Here is a 13,243-nt window from a genome sequence, read left to right as displayed (position 1 = left end):
AGCGCTTAGAACAGTGCATGGCACATAGTAAGCGCTTAATAAATGCCATCTGTGCCTCAGTTCCCTCATCTGGAAAATGGGGATGAAGACTGGGAGCCCCCCGTGGGACCACCCGATCACCTTGTAATCTCCCCAAGCGCTTAGAACAGTGCGTGGCACACAGTAAGCGCTCAATAAATGCCATCTGGGCCTCAGTTCCCTCATCTGGAAAATGGGGATGAAGACTGGGAGCCCCCCGGGGGACCACCCGATCGCCTTGTCACCTCCCCAGTGCTTAGAACGGTGCGTGGCACATAGTAAGCGCTTAATAAATGCCATCTTTGCCTCAGTTCCCTCATCTGGAAAATGGGGATGAAGACTGGGAGCCCCCCGTGGGACCACCCGATCACCTTGTAACCTCCCCAGTGCTTAGAACAGTGCGTAACACATAGTAAGCGCTTAATAAATGCCATCTGTGCCTCAGTTCCCTCATCTGGAAAATGGGGATGAAGACTGGGAGCCCCCCGTGGGACCACCCGATCACCTTGTAACCTCCCCAGCGCTTAGAACAGTGCTTTACACATAGTAAGCGCTTAATAAATGCTATTATTATTATTATTATTATTATTATTATTATTATTATTATTATTATTATTTGGGCGAGTCACTTCACTTCTCTAGGCCTCAGTGACCTCATCTGGAAAATGGGGATGAATATCGTTAGCCCCCTGTGGGACCACCTGACCACCTTGTCACCTCCCCAGCGCTTAGAACATTGCTTTGCACATAGTAAGCGCTTAATAAATTTCATCATTATTATTTTTATTATTGTTAATTGGGCAAGTCCACTTCTCTAGGCCTCAGTGACCTCATCTGGAAAATGGGGATGAATATCGTTAGCCCCCTGTGGGACCACCTGACCACCTTGTCACCTCCCCAGTGCTTAGAACAGTGGTTTGCACATAGTAAGCGCTTAATAAATTTCATCATTATTATTTTTATTATTGTTAATTGGGCAAGTCCACTTCTCTAGGCCTCAGTGACCTCATCTGGAAAAAGGGGATGAATATCGTTAGCCCCCCGTGGGACCACCTGACCACCTTGTAACCTCCCCAGTGCTTAGAACAGTGGTTTGCACATAGTAAGCGCTTAATAAATTTCATCATTATTATTTTTATTATTGTTAATTGGACAAGTCCATGTCTCTAGGCCTCAGTGACCTCATCTGGAAAATGGGGATGAATATCGTTAGCCCCCCGTGGGACCACCTGATCACCTTGTCACCTCTCCAGCGCTTAGAACAGTGCTTGGCACATAGTAAGCGCTTAATAAATGCCATTATTATTATTATTATTCTCTGGGCCTCAGTGATCTCATCTGTAAAATGGGGATGGAGACTGTGAGCCCCACGTGGGACAACCTGATCACCTTGTATCTATCCCAGCGTTTAGAACAGTGCTTGGCGCATAGTAAGCGCTTAATAAATGCCATCATCATCATCATCATCATTATTCTCTGGGCCTCAGTGATCTCACCTGTAAAATGGGGATGGAGACTGTGAGCCCCACGTGGGACAACCTGATCACCTTGTATCTATCCCAGCGTTTAGAGAAGCAGTGTGGCTCAGTGGCAAGACTCCAAGGCTTTGGAGTCAGAGGTCATGGGTTCAAATCCCGACTCCACCACAAGTCAGCTGTGTGACTTTGGGCAAGTCACTTCACTTCTCTGTGCCTCAGTGACCTCATCTGGAAAATGGGGGTGAAGACTGTGAGCCCCCCGGGGGACAACCTGATCGCCTTGTAACCTCCCCAGCGCTTAGAACGGTGCTTGGCACATAGTAAGCGCTTAATAAATGCCATCATTATTATTATTTAGAACAGTGCTTGGCGCATAGTAAGCGCTTAATAAATGCCATTATTATTATTATTTATTATTATTAAATGATCTGTGGAGAAAACAACCGGCCAGCAAAACCTTTAAAGCCGGACAACTCCTCAGGGGCGCCATAAGAAGCGGCCAGAGCGGATTTAAGCGCTTAGTACAGTGCTCTGCACACGGTGAGCGCTCAATAAATACGATTTATTTATTTTACTTGTACATATCTATTCTATTTATTTTATTTTGTTAACATGTTTTGTTTTGTTCTCTATCTCCCCCTTCTAGACTGTGAGCCTGCTGTTGGGTAGGGCCCGTCACTAGATGTTGCCAACTTGGACTTCCCAAGCGCTCAGTACAGTGCCCTGCACACAGTAAGCGCTCAATAAATACGATTGAATGAATGAATGACTGAATGACTATTAATGTTGAATGAACGAATGACGATTATTCATTATTATTAATAATTACGGTGATTAAAGCGATCAATCATTCAATCAAGCGCTCAATAAATACGATTGAATGAATGAATGAATGAATGACTATTAATGTTGAATGAATGAATGACGATTATTCATTGTTATTAATAATTACGGTGATTAAAGCGATCAATCATTCAATCAAGCGCTCAATAAATACGATTGAATGAATGAATGACTGAATGACTATTAATGTTGAATGAATGAATGACGATTATTCATTATTATTAATAATTACGGTGATTAAAATGACCAATCATTCCATCAAGCGCTCAATGAATACGATTGAATGAATGAATGACTGAATGACTATTAATGTTGAATGAACGAATGACGATTATTCATTATTATTAATAATTACGGTGATTAAAGTGATCAATCATTCAATCAAGCGCTCAATGAATACGATTGAATGAATGAATGACGGAATGACTATTAATGTCGAATGAACGAATGACGATTATTCATTATTATTAATAATTACGGTGATTAAAATGACCAATCATTCCATCAAGCGCTCAATGAATACGATTGAATGAATGAATGACTGAATGACTATTAATGTTGAATGAACGAATGACGATTATTCATTATTATTAATAATTACGGTGATTAAAGTGATCAATCATTCAATCAAGCGCTCAATGAATACGATTGAATGAATGAATGACGGAATGACTATTAATGTCGAATGAACGAATGACGATTATTCATTATTATTAATAATTACGGTGATTAAAATGACCAATCATTCCATCAAGCGCTCAATAAATACGATTGAATGAATGAATGACTATTCATGTTGAGTGAACGAATGACGATTATTCATTATGATTAATAATTACGGTGATTAAGATGATCAACCATTCAATCAAGCGCTCAATAAATACGATTGAATGACTGAATGACTATTCATGTTGAATGAACGAATGACGATTATTCATTATTATTAATAATTACGGTGATTAAAATGACCAATCATTCCATCAAGCGCTCAATAAATACGATTGAATGAATGAATGACTGAATGGCTATTAATGTCGAATGAACGAATGACGATTATTCATTATGATTAATAATTACGGTGATTAAGATGATCAACCATTCAATCGCATTTATTGAGCGCTTACTGTGTGCAGGGCACTGTACTGAGCGCTGGGAAAGTACAATTCTTCCACCTGTAATTTATTTCTATGTGTAATTTCTTCATCCCTGCGGGGGGGGGGGTGGTGTGTGTGTGTGTGTGTGTGTGTGTGTGTGTGTGTGTGTGTGTGTGTGTGTGTGTGTGTGTGTGTGTGTCGCCGCCGCCGCCGTCAGCCCGTGACTCAGTTTCCCCCCGCGTTGTGGCGAGCGCGCACGCGCACTAGGCCCGGCCGGGCGGCTCCTCCTCGGCGCCTCAGGGCGCGCGGGGGCGGGGAGGGGCGGCCGCTGATTGGCCCGCAGCCATAGAGGGGCGGGGCTTGGGCCCGGGGCGGCCTCTGATTGGCCCGCAGCCGGGAAGGGGCGGGGCCCGGGGCCGTTGCCCGGGGCGGCCGGCGATTGGCCCGCAGCCGGAAAGGGGCGTGGCCCTGGCGGTCACGTGCTCCCGAGGCCCCCGGCGCGCGCTGCGGGCGCAGGCGCAGACGGGCGGCGCTCCGCCGGCGGACCATTCCAAGTGGTCCCCCGAAGGGGGAGGCGGGGAGGAGCCCGCCCCACGGCTCCCACACGGAATATGGGGGTTATTTTATAGCAGGGTCGGGCCCACTGTGCCAGCCGGCAACCGATCCCGCCTGCTCTGCCTCCCTCTGGGCGGGATCCCCCCCCCCCGGGCGCCCCCTCCCCCGAGTGGTACGTGCCCCGCCCCGCCCCCCGGGCTGGCGGCCGCTCACGTGACCCGCGCCGCCTGAGGGAAGGAGCGGCGGCGGTGACGACGACGACGCCGCGGTGGTGGCGGTGGCGGTGGCGGTGCGTGGAGCCCGGTTTTCCCGTTGTTTTTCCCGGTGTTTGGATTTTCCCGCCGTGTCCCGAAGCCATGAGGGCGGTGCGCGGGCTGGCCTTGCCCTTGGCCTTGGTTTTGTTGTCGGCGGTGGCGACGGCGGCGGCGGAGACCCCCGACCCCCCCGGGCCCCCCTCGGCTCCGCCCGGGCCCCGCGCCGACCCCTCACCGGGGGGGCCCCCCAACGCCGCCTCCACCCCCTCCGTCAGCCCCGCCACCACCGCCGGCGCCCCCACCGCCGGCACCCCCCCCACCACCGGCACCCCCCCCCACCGGCACCGGCACCACCAAGCCCCCGCCGGCCCCAGGTGAGGGCGCTAAGGGGGCGGGCCGCGGGGCGGGGGGGGAGCCCTTCTCCTCTCCCCCTCTCCCCCCTTTCCCCTCTCTCTCCCCCCCTTTCCCCTCTCCCCCCCTTTCCCTTCTTCTTTCCCCTCTACTTCCCCCTTCCCTTCTTCTTCCTCTTTCTCCTCTTCTTCCCCTTTCTGCTCTTTCTCTTCTTCCCCCCTTTCCCCTCTTCCCCCATTCTCCTTTTCCCCCTTTCCCCTCTTCCTCCCTTTCCCCTCTTCCCCCCTTTCCCCTCTTCCCCCATTCTCCCCTTTCCCCCCTTCCTCTCCTTTCCCCTCTTCTTCCATTTCTCTCCTTTCCCCTCTTCCTCCCCTTTGCCCTCTTCCCCCCTTTTCCTTCTTCCCCTTCCTCTTCTCCCCCCTCTCCCCTTCCCCCTTTCCTCCTCCTCCTCCCCCTCTCCCCTTCCCCCTTTCCCTTCTTACCCCCTTTCCCTTCTTACCCCCTTTCCCTTCTTACCCCCTTTCCCTTCTTACCCCTTTCCCTTCTTCCCCCCGTCCCTTCTTCCCCCTTTTCCCTTCTTCCCCCTTTTCCCTTCTTCCCCCCTTTCCCCTCTTCCCCCCTTTCCCCTCTTCCCCCCTTTCCCCTCTTCCCCCCTTTCCCCTCTTCCCCCCTTTCCCTTCTTCCCCCCTTTCCCTCCTTCCCCCCTTTCCCTTCTTCCCCCCTTTCCCCTCTTCCCCCCCTTTTCCCTCTTCCCCCCCTTTCCCCCTCTTACGGCCTTTCCCCCCTTTCCCCCTCCCCCTTTCCCCTCTTCCCCCCTTCTCTCCTCTCTCCCTTCTTCTCCCCTTCCCCCCTTCTCCCCTTTTTCCCTCTTCCCCCTTTCCCTTCTTCCCCCTTTCCCTTCTTCCCCCTTTCCCTTCTTCCCCCTTTCCCTTCTTCCCCCTTTCCCTTCTTCCCCCTTTTCCCTCTTCCCCCTTTTCCCCTCTTCCCCCCTTTCCTCCTCCTCCTCCCCCTCTTCCCCCCCTTTCCCCCTCTTCCCCCCTTTCCCCCCTCTTCCCCCCTTTCCCCCCTCTTCCCCCCCTTTTCCCTTCTTCCCCCTTTTCCCCTCTTCCCCCCTTTCCCCTCTTCCCCCCTTCCCCGCTTTCTCCTCTTCCCCCCTTTCCCCTTCTTCCCTCCTTTCCCCCTTCCCTCCTTTCCCCCCTTCCCTCCTTTCCCCCCTTCCCTCCTTTCCCCCCTTCCTCCTTTCCCCTTCCCCCCTTTCCCCTTCTTCCCTCCTTTCCCCCCTTCCCTCCTTTCCCCCCTTCCTCCTTTCCCCTTCCCCCCTTTCCCTCTTCCCCCTTCCCCCCCTTCCCTCCTCTTCCCCCTTCCCCCCCCTTCCCATTCTCCCTTCCTCCCCGCCCTCCCCCCCCCCCCCCCCCCCCCCCCCCCCCCCCCGTGGTTTGTGGTTTTGCGGTCTCTGGGCGTTGGTGGGCCGCCCGCCCGCCCGCCCTTCCGGAGGAGGTGACATTCCCACCCCAGGGCGGGTGTTGGTCTGCAGGGAAGGAGGGAGAGAGGGAGAGAGAGAGGGAGGGAAGGAGGGAAGGAGGGAGGGAGGGAGCCCCCCCAATGGAGCCCAGCAATCGGCCACCCATCCCCATTTCAGCCCTTTCCCGGGCCCCCCAGCTCCAGCCTGGGCCCCGTCGTCGTCGTCATCATCACCCGCGCCAAAGCGCTTAGGAAAAATGAAAAGCGCCTGGCAAATCCAACCGGGATTTCTGATTGTAAACCTACGATGCGCCGGACGCTCTGCTGGGCTAGATCATCATAATGGGATAAAAATCGCCTAGAACGGTGCTTCCACCGCTTTGCACGTAGTGAGCGCTTAATAAATGCCATCATCATTATTATTATAATAACTAGAGCATCTGCTAAGCGCTTACTGTGTGCCGGCCGCTGTACTAAGCGCCGGGTTGGATCCAAGCACATCGGGTTGGACACGGTCCCCGGCCCAGCGGGGCTCGCACATTTTCCAGATAATAATAATGATGGTATTTATTAAGCTCTAACTACGTGCAAAGCACCGTTCTAAGCGCTGGAACTGAGGCCCAGAGAAGGGAAATGACCGGCCCGAGGTCACACGGCAGACAAGTGGCAGAGCCGGGATTAGAACCCGTTTCTTCTGACTCCCAGCGCACTTTCTCTCCCCAAATAATAATAATAATGATAATGATGGCATCCGTTAAGCACTTACCACGTGCAAAGCACCGTTCTGAGCGCCGAGGAGGTTACAAGGCGATTGGGTTGTCCCCATTTTACAGATGAGGTAACTGAGGCACAGGGAAGTGACTTGACCAGAGTCTCACAGCAGACAGTTGGTGGAGCCGGGATTTGAACCCATAATAATAATAATGGCATTTATTAAGCACTTACTATGTCAAAAGCACCGTTCTAAGCGCTGGGGAGGTTACAAGATGATCGGGTTGTCCCACGGTGGGCTCGCAGTCTTATTCCCCATTTTACAGGTGAGGTAACCGAGGCACAGAGAAGTGACTCGCCCAAAGTCACGCAGCTGACAGTTGGCAGAGCCAGGATTTGAACCCATAATAATAATAATGGCACTTATTAAGCGCTTACTATGTCAAGAGCACTGTTCTAAGCACCGGGGAGGTTACAACACAATTGGGTTGTCCCTCGGGGGGCTCGCAGTCTTAATCCCCATTTTACAGATGAGGGAACTGAGGCACAGGGAAGTGACTCGCCCAAAGTCCCACAGCTGACAGTTGGCGGAGCCAGGATTTGAACCCGTAATAATAATAATGGCATTTATTAAGCACTTACTATGTCAAAAGCACTGTTCTAATTGCCGGGGAGGTTACAACACAATTGGGTTGTCCCACGGGGGGCTCGCAGTCTTAATCCCCATTTTACAGATGAGGGAACTGAGGCACAGGGAAGTGACTCGCCCAAAGTCCCACAGCTGACAGTTGGCGGAGCCGGGATTTGAACCCACAATAATAATAATGATAATGGCATTTATTAAGCACTTACTATGTCTAAAGCACCGTTCTAAGCGCCGGGGAGGTTACATATAAGGCGGTCGGGTTGTCCCACGGGGGGCTCGCAGTCTTAATCCCCATTTTACAGATGAGGGAACTGAGGCACAGGGAAGTGAGTCGCCCAAAGTCACGCAGCTGACCGCTGGCGGAGCCGGGATTTGAACCCCTGACCTCCGACTCCCAAGCCCGGGCTCTTTCCACCGAGCCACGCCGCTTCTCACCGCCCCAGGTGCTTGGGAAGCGCGGAATCTAAAAAGTGGCCAAGTTGCCAGCCCTCAGAGAGCTTACGGTCGTAACGGGGGAGATGCATCATCATCAATCGTATTTATTGAGCGCTTACTGTGTGCAGGGCACTGTACTAAGCGCTTGGGAAGTCCAAGTTGGCAACATATACAGTCCCTACCTAACAGGGGGCTCACAGTCTAGAAGGGGGAGACAGAGAACAAAGCCAAACATACTAACAAAATAAAATAAATAGAATAGATATGTACAAGTAAAATAAATAGAGTAACACATATGTACAAACATATATACATATATACAGGTGCAGTGGGGAAGGGAAGGAGGTAAGATGGGGGGGAATACATCAAAAGGGGAGGAGGATTTGTGTTGCCAATTTGTACTTCCCAAGCGCTTAGTACAGTGCTCTGCACATAGTAAGCGCTCAATAAATGCGATTGATTGATTGATTGATGAAACTGGTGGAAATTCACAGTAAAATGGAAGCGGGCAGTACGGAGACTCCGTAAGCACTTCAGCGCCCCGGCCCTCGCCGGGAAAGGGCACGACCAGAGGGTGGCATTTGGGAAGCCTGGAATCTGGCACTAAGGATGCAAGCGGAGCTCAGATAATAGTAATAATAATGATGATGATGATGGTATCTGTTAAGCGCTTACTATGTGCCAAACACCATTCTAAGCGCTGGGGAGGTGACAAGGTGATCCGGTTGTCCCACGAGGGGCTCACAGTTTTCATCCCTATTTTAATAATAATAATAATGATGATAGTGCTCCCTTGAGGGTAATGTGTCCCAAACTGAAGTCCTCATTTTCCCCCTCCGCTTAAGAACAATAATAATAGGATTATTATTATTCTGGTATCTGTTAACCGCTTACCACGTGCCAAGCTCAGCGCCGGGGTAGAGACGAAATAATCGGGGTGTGGGGCTCCCGGTCTTAACCCCCATTTTACAGCTGAGATAACTAAGGCACAGAGAAGTTAAGCGGCGCGCCCAGGGTCACACAGCAGACGGGTAGGGGAGCGGGGATTCGCACCCACGTCCTCGGACTCCCAAGCCCGGGCTCTTTCCGTTCGGCCACGCTGCTTCACTTCTCCTTCCACTTCTCATCACAGCCGACGTTCAAGCCCCTAATCCCTGTATATATGCTTGTACATATTTATTACTCTATTTATTTATTTACTGTGCTTGTATATATGTATACATGCTTGTACATATTTATTACTCTATTTTACTTGTACATATTCTACTTATTTTTTATTTATCTGGTTTAAAAGTTTTGTTTTGTTGTCTGTCTCCCCCTTCTTGACCGTGAGCCCCGCTGTTGGGTAGGGACCGTCCAAACTTGTACTTCCCAAACGCTTAGTACAGTGCTCTGCACACAGTAGCGCTCAATGAATACGATTGAATGAATGAATGAATAATCCCTGTATATATGTTTGTACATATTTATTACTCTATTTTACTTGTATATATGTATATACGTTTGTGCATATTTATTACTCTGTTTTACTTGTACATATTCTATTTATTTTTTTATTTATTTGGTTTAAATGTTTTGTTTTGTTGTCGGTCTCCCCCTTCTTGACCGTGAGCCCCGCTTTTGGGTAGGGACCGTCCAAACTTGTACTTCCCAAACGCTTCATGCAGTGCCCTGCACACAGTAAGCGCTCAATGAATACGATTGAATGAATGAATGAATAATCCCTGTATATATGTTTGTACATATTTATTACTCTATTTATTTGACTTGTACATATGTATATATGTTTGTGCATATTTATTACTCTATTTTACTTGTACATATTCTATTTATTTTTTTATTTATTTGGTTTAAATGTTTTGTTGTCTGCCTCCCCCTTCTTGACTGTGAGCCCCACTGTTGGGTAGGGACCGTCCAAACTTGTCCTTCCCAAGCGCTTAGTACAGTGCTCTGCACACAGTAAGTGCTCAGTAAATACGATTGAATGAATGAATGAATGAATAATCCCTGTATATATGTTTGTACATATTAATTACTCCATTTACTTATTTATTTTACTTGTATATATGTTTGTACATATTTATTACTCTATTTTACTTGTACATATTCTATTTATTTTTTATTTATTTGGTTTAAATGTTTTGGTTTGTTGTCGGTCTCCCCCTTCTAGACCGTGAGCCCCGCTGCTGGGTTGGGACCGTCCAAACTTGTACTTCCCAAGCGCTTAGTACGGTGCTCTGCACACAGTAAGCGCTCAATAAATACGATTGAATGAATGAATGAATGGAGACGGTGAGCAATCCGGGAGAGGAGCGCGGAGGCCGGAATGTAGCGGCCCCTTCCCAAAATACCGGCACTCCCCTCTCCCCATCCGTGCTGTCGTCGTCTCCTCGGTGGGGAAAATCGGACTTGAGTGTTAGGGGTGGAGTTTCGGAAACCTGAATTGCACTGAATCGCAGTCGGCCCGGGATATGCTACGGTTCCGTGTGTTTCTCTGATTTTTTTTTCCCCCAATGTCATAAGAAAATCGCAGTGCCCATCAAGGCCGGGAAGCTGGCCTTGGGGGACACCAAACGGGAAGTGGTCGCAAAAATAGTTCTGTGGGGAAATCCTCTAAACACTAACCCACGAATCCCCGTTTTATTAACGGTCAGGTGTCTCGCGGACAGTGTGCTCTGTTTTATCCGTCTCTGCTACCGTGGAACTTGTTAAACAATCAATCGTACTTATTGAGCGCTTACTGTGTGCAGAGCACTGTACTAAGCGCTTGGGAAGTACGAGATGGCAACATATAGAACTCACTGAGGTGCTAAGCACTGGGGTAGATACAGATTAATCAGTCGGGACGCAGTCTCTGTCCCGCGAGGGACTCACGGCCTCGGCGGATTGAATTGTTCCGTCCGCTTGGCGATCGTCGTCGTTTTGCTCTGTTAAATACCCGATCTGTCCTTCCCGAGCGCCTAGTACAGTGCCCTGCGCGCAGTAATCGCTCAGTAAATACGAATGAACGAATTGGGAAGCTGCAACAGCACAAAGGAACAGAAAACGGGGGGGTTCCTTAGGACCGGAGGCCGGGAAGCGTCAACAGCCTCGCGCCCCCCTCTGCCGACGATCCCCGTTTGCAGCCATCCACTTGGGAAGCGGCCCGGGAAGACGGAGCACCCGTTTTCCGATCCCAGCCCCGCCCCGGGCCTGCTCGTTGACTTGCCTTCCGTGCCTCAGTTCCCTCAACTCGAAAATGGGAGGGGGTCGTTTCCTGTTCTCCCTCCCGTCTAAAGTGTGTCCAATCGGATTAATTTGGATCCGCCTCGGTACCCGTCCGTGCCCTCGGCACGGTGTTTAGTACTTGTTAAGCGGGCAGACTGACTCGTATTCATCCGTTCAATCAATCAATCAATCGTATTTATTGAGCGCTTACTATGTGCAGAGCACTGTACTAAGCGCTTGGGAAGTACAAATTGGCAACACATAGAGACAGTCCCTACCCAACAGTGGGCTCACAGTCTAAAAGGGGGAGACAGAGAACAGAACCAAACATACCAACAAAATAAAATAAATAGGATAGAAATGTACAAGTAAAATAAATAAATAAATAGGGTAATAAATATGTACAACCATATATACATATATACAGGTGCTGTGGGGAAGGGAAGGAGGTAAGATGGGGGGTTGGAGAGGGGGACGAGGGGGAGAGGAAGGAAGGGGCTTAGTCTGGGAAGGCCTCCTGGAAGAGGTGAGCTCTCGGCAGGGCCTTGAAGGGATAATAATAATGGTTTGAATAATAATAATAATAATAATAAAAATACTAATAATAATAATTGTTTGAATCTGCCGGCCAACCTAATTCACTACCGATCAGGAAGCTCGCGATTTACGTTCCGTCACGTCCTCTTGGTTTTGCGCCTCTGTACTGGAGGATTTGCCGGAGAGTGACTCCCGTGAAATAGCATTTCATTTTCCCCCCGACCCTAAGGGATGAGGAGCAGCGGGTCCCGAGAAGCGGCGGGGCTCGGTGGGAAGAGCCCGGGCTTTGGAGTCGCAGGGCACGGGTTCAAATCCCGGCTCCGCCGACCGTGGTTCCTCCCCTAATTCCCCGACTTGTCTCGTCGTCTCCAACCCACGGCGACATCGTGGACACAGCTCTCCCGGAACATCCCTCGGTTCTGGAAGTGTCTCCTTAGAGTTTTCCCGATGATTCGGAAGTGGTTTAACCGCCATTGCCTCCTTCCGCGCAGGAAACGCGAGTCTCCGCCCTCGACCCGCTCCCACTCCGCGGGATTTTTGACCTGGATCCGATGGCCTTCCGCTCGCTACCCACCGGCCAAGCTAGGAGTGGGAATGGGTAGGCCTCTCCTCGACTCTCCTTCCCGTTGTCGGGACTGGTAGAGGATTGGAAACTCTCCAGGCGCGACCCTGAAAGGGATACGGAAGAGCTAGGGGCAGGAAGCCGGAATAATTACTAGAAAATTGAACGCCATGCCAATATCAGTCGTGAAGTCTTAATTGATAAGGCCGATGATTTCTCTTTGGAAGTAAACCAGGGTATGTTTTATCTGCTTTAATAATAATAATAATAATAATAATAGTAACTGTGGTATTTAAGTACTTCCTTGCCGAGATCAGTCGTGCAGTCTTGATTAGGCTGGTGATTTTTCTGTGGAAGTAAACCAGGGTATGTTTCATCTGCTTTAATAATAATTATAATAACTGTGGTGTTTAAGTGCTTACTTGCCGATGTCAGTCGTGAAGTCTTAATTGATTAGGCTGGTGATTTTTCCGTGGAAGTAAACCAGGGTATGTTTCATCTGCTTTAATAATAATAATAACTGTGGTATTTAAGTGCTTACTTGCCGAGATCAGTCGTGAAGTCTTGATTAGGCTGGTGAATTTTCTTTGGAAGTAAAGCAGGGTATGTTTCATCTACTTTGATAATAATAATAATAACTGTGGTGTTTAAGTGCTTACTTGCCGATATCAGTCGTGAGGTCTTAATTGATTAGGCTGGTGATTTTTCTGTGGAAGTAAACCAGGGTATGTTTCATCTGCTTTAATAATAATAATAACTGTGGTATTTAAGTGCTTACTTGCCGATATCAGTTGTGAAGTCTTAATTGATTAGGCTGGTGATTTTTCTTTGGAAGTAAACCAGGGTATGTTTCATCTGCTTTAGTAATAATAATAACTGTGGTATTTAAGTGCTTACTTGCCGATGTCAGTCGTGAAGTCTTAATTGATTAGGCTGGTGATTTTTCTGTGGAAGTAAACCAGGGTATGTTTCATCTGCTTTAATTATAATAATAACTGTGGTATTTAAATGCTTACTTGCCGAGATCAGTCGTAAAGTCTTGATTAGGCTGGTGAATTTTCCTTGAAAGTAAAGCAGGGTATGTTTCATCT

General features: G+C 49.3%; 1 protein-coding gene across 1 annotated transcript in view; it reads left to right on the top strand.

Moving 5' to 3' along the window:
- Nucleotides 1–4,044: 4,044 nt before the first annotated feature.
- The window catches only part of CD164 (CD164 molecule), a 34,694-nt gene continuing 25,495 nt past the window's right edge, over nucleotides 4,045–13,243 (top strand). The window contains exons 1-3 of the mRNA XM_038760875.1: nucleotides 4,045–4,050; nucleotides 4,159–4,291; nucleotides 4,350–4,616. Of these exons, the coding sequence (XP_038616803.1) occupies nucleotides 4,045–4,050; nucleotides 4,159–4,291; nucleotides 4,350–4,616 (406 nt within the window). The remainder of the gene's footprint in view (nucleotides 4,051–4,158; nucleotides 4,292–4,349; nucleotides 4,617–13,243) is intronic.

This window comes from Tachyglossus aculeatus, chromosome 19 (genome assembly GCF_015852505.1).
Source record: "Tachyglossus aculeatus isolate mTacAcu1 chromosome 19, mTacAcu1.pri, whole genome shotgun sequence".
NCBI lineage: Eukaryota > Metazoa > Chordata > Mammalia > Monotremata > Tachyglossidae > Tachyglossus > Tachyglossus aculeatus.
This window is presented reverse-complemented; position numbering and strand designations above follow the sequence as displayed.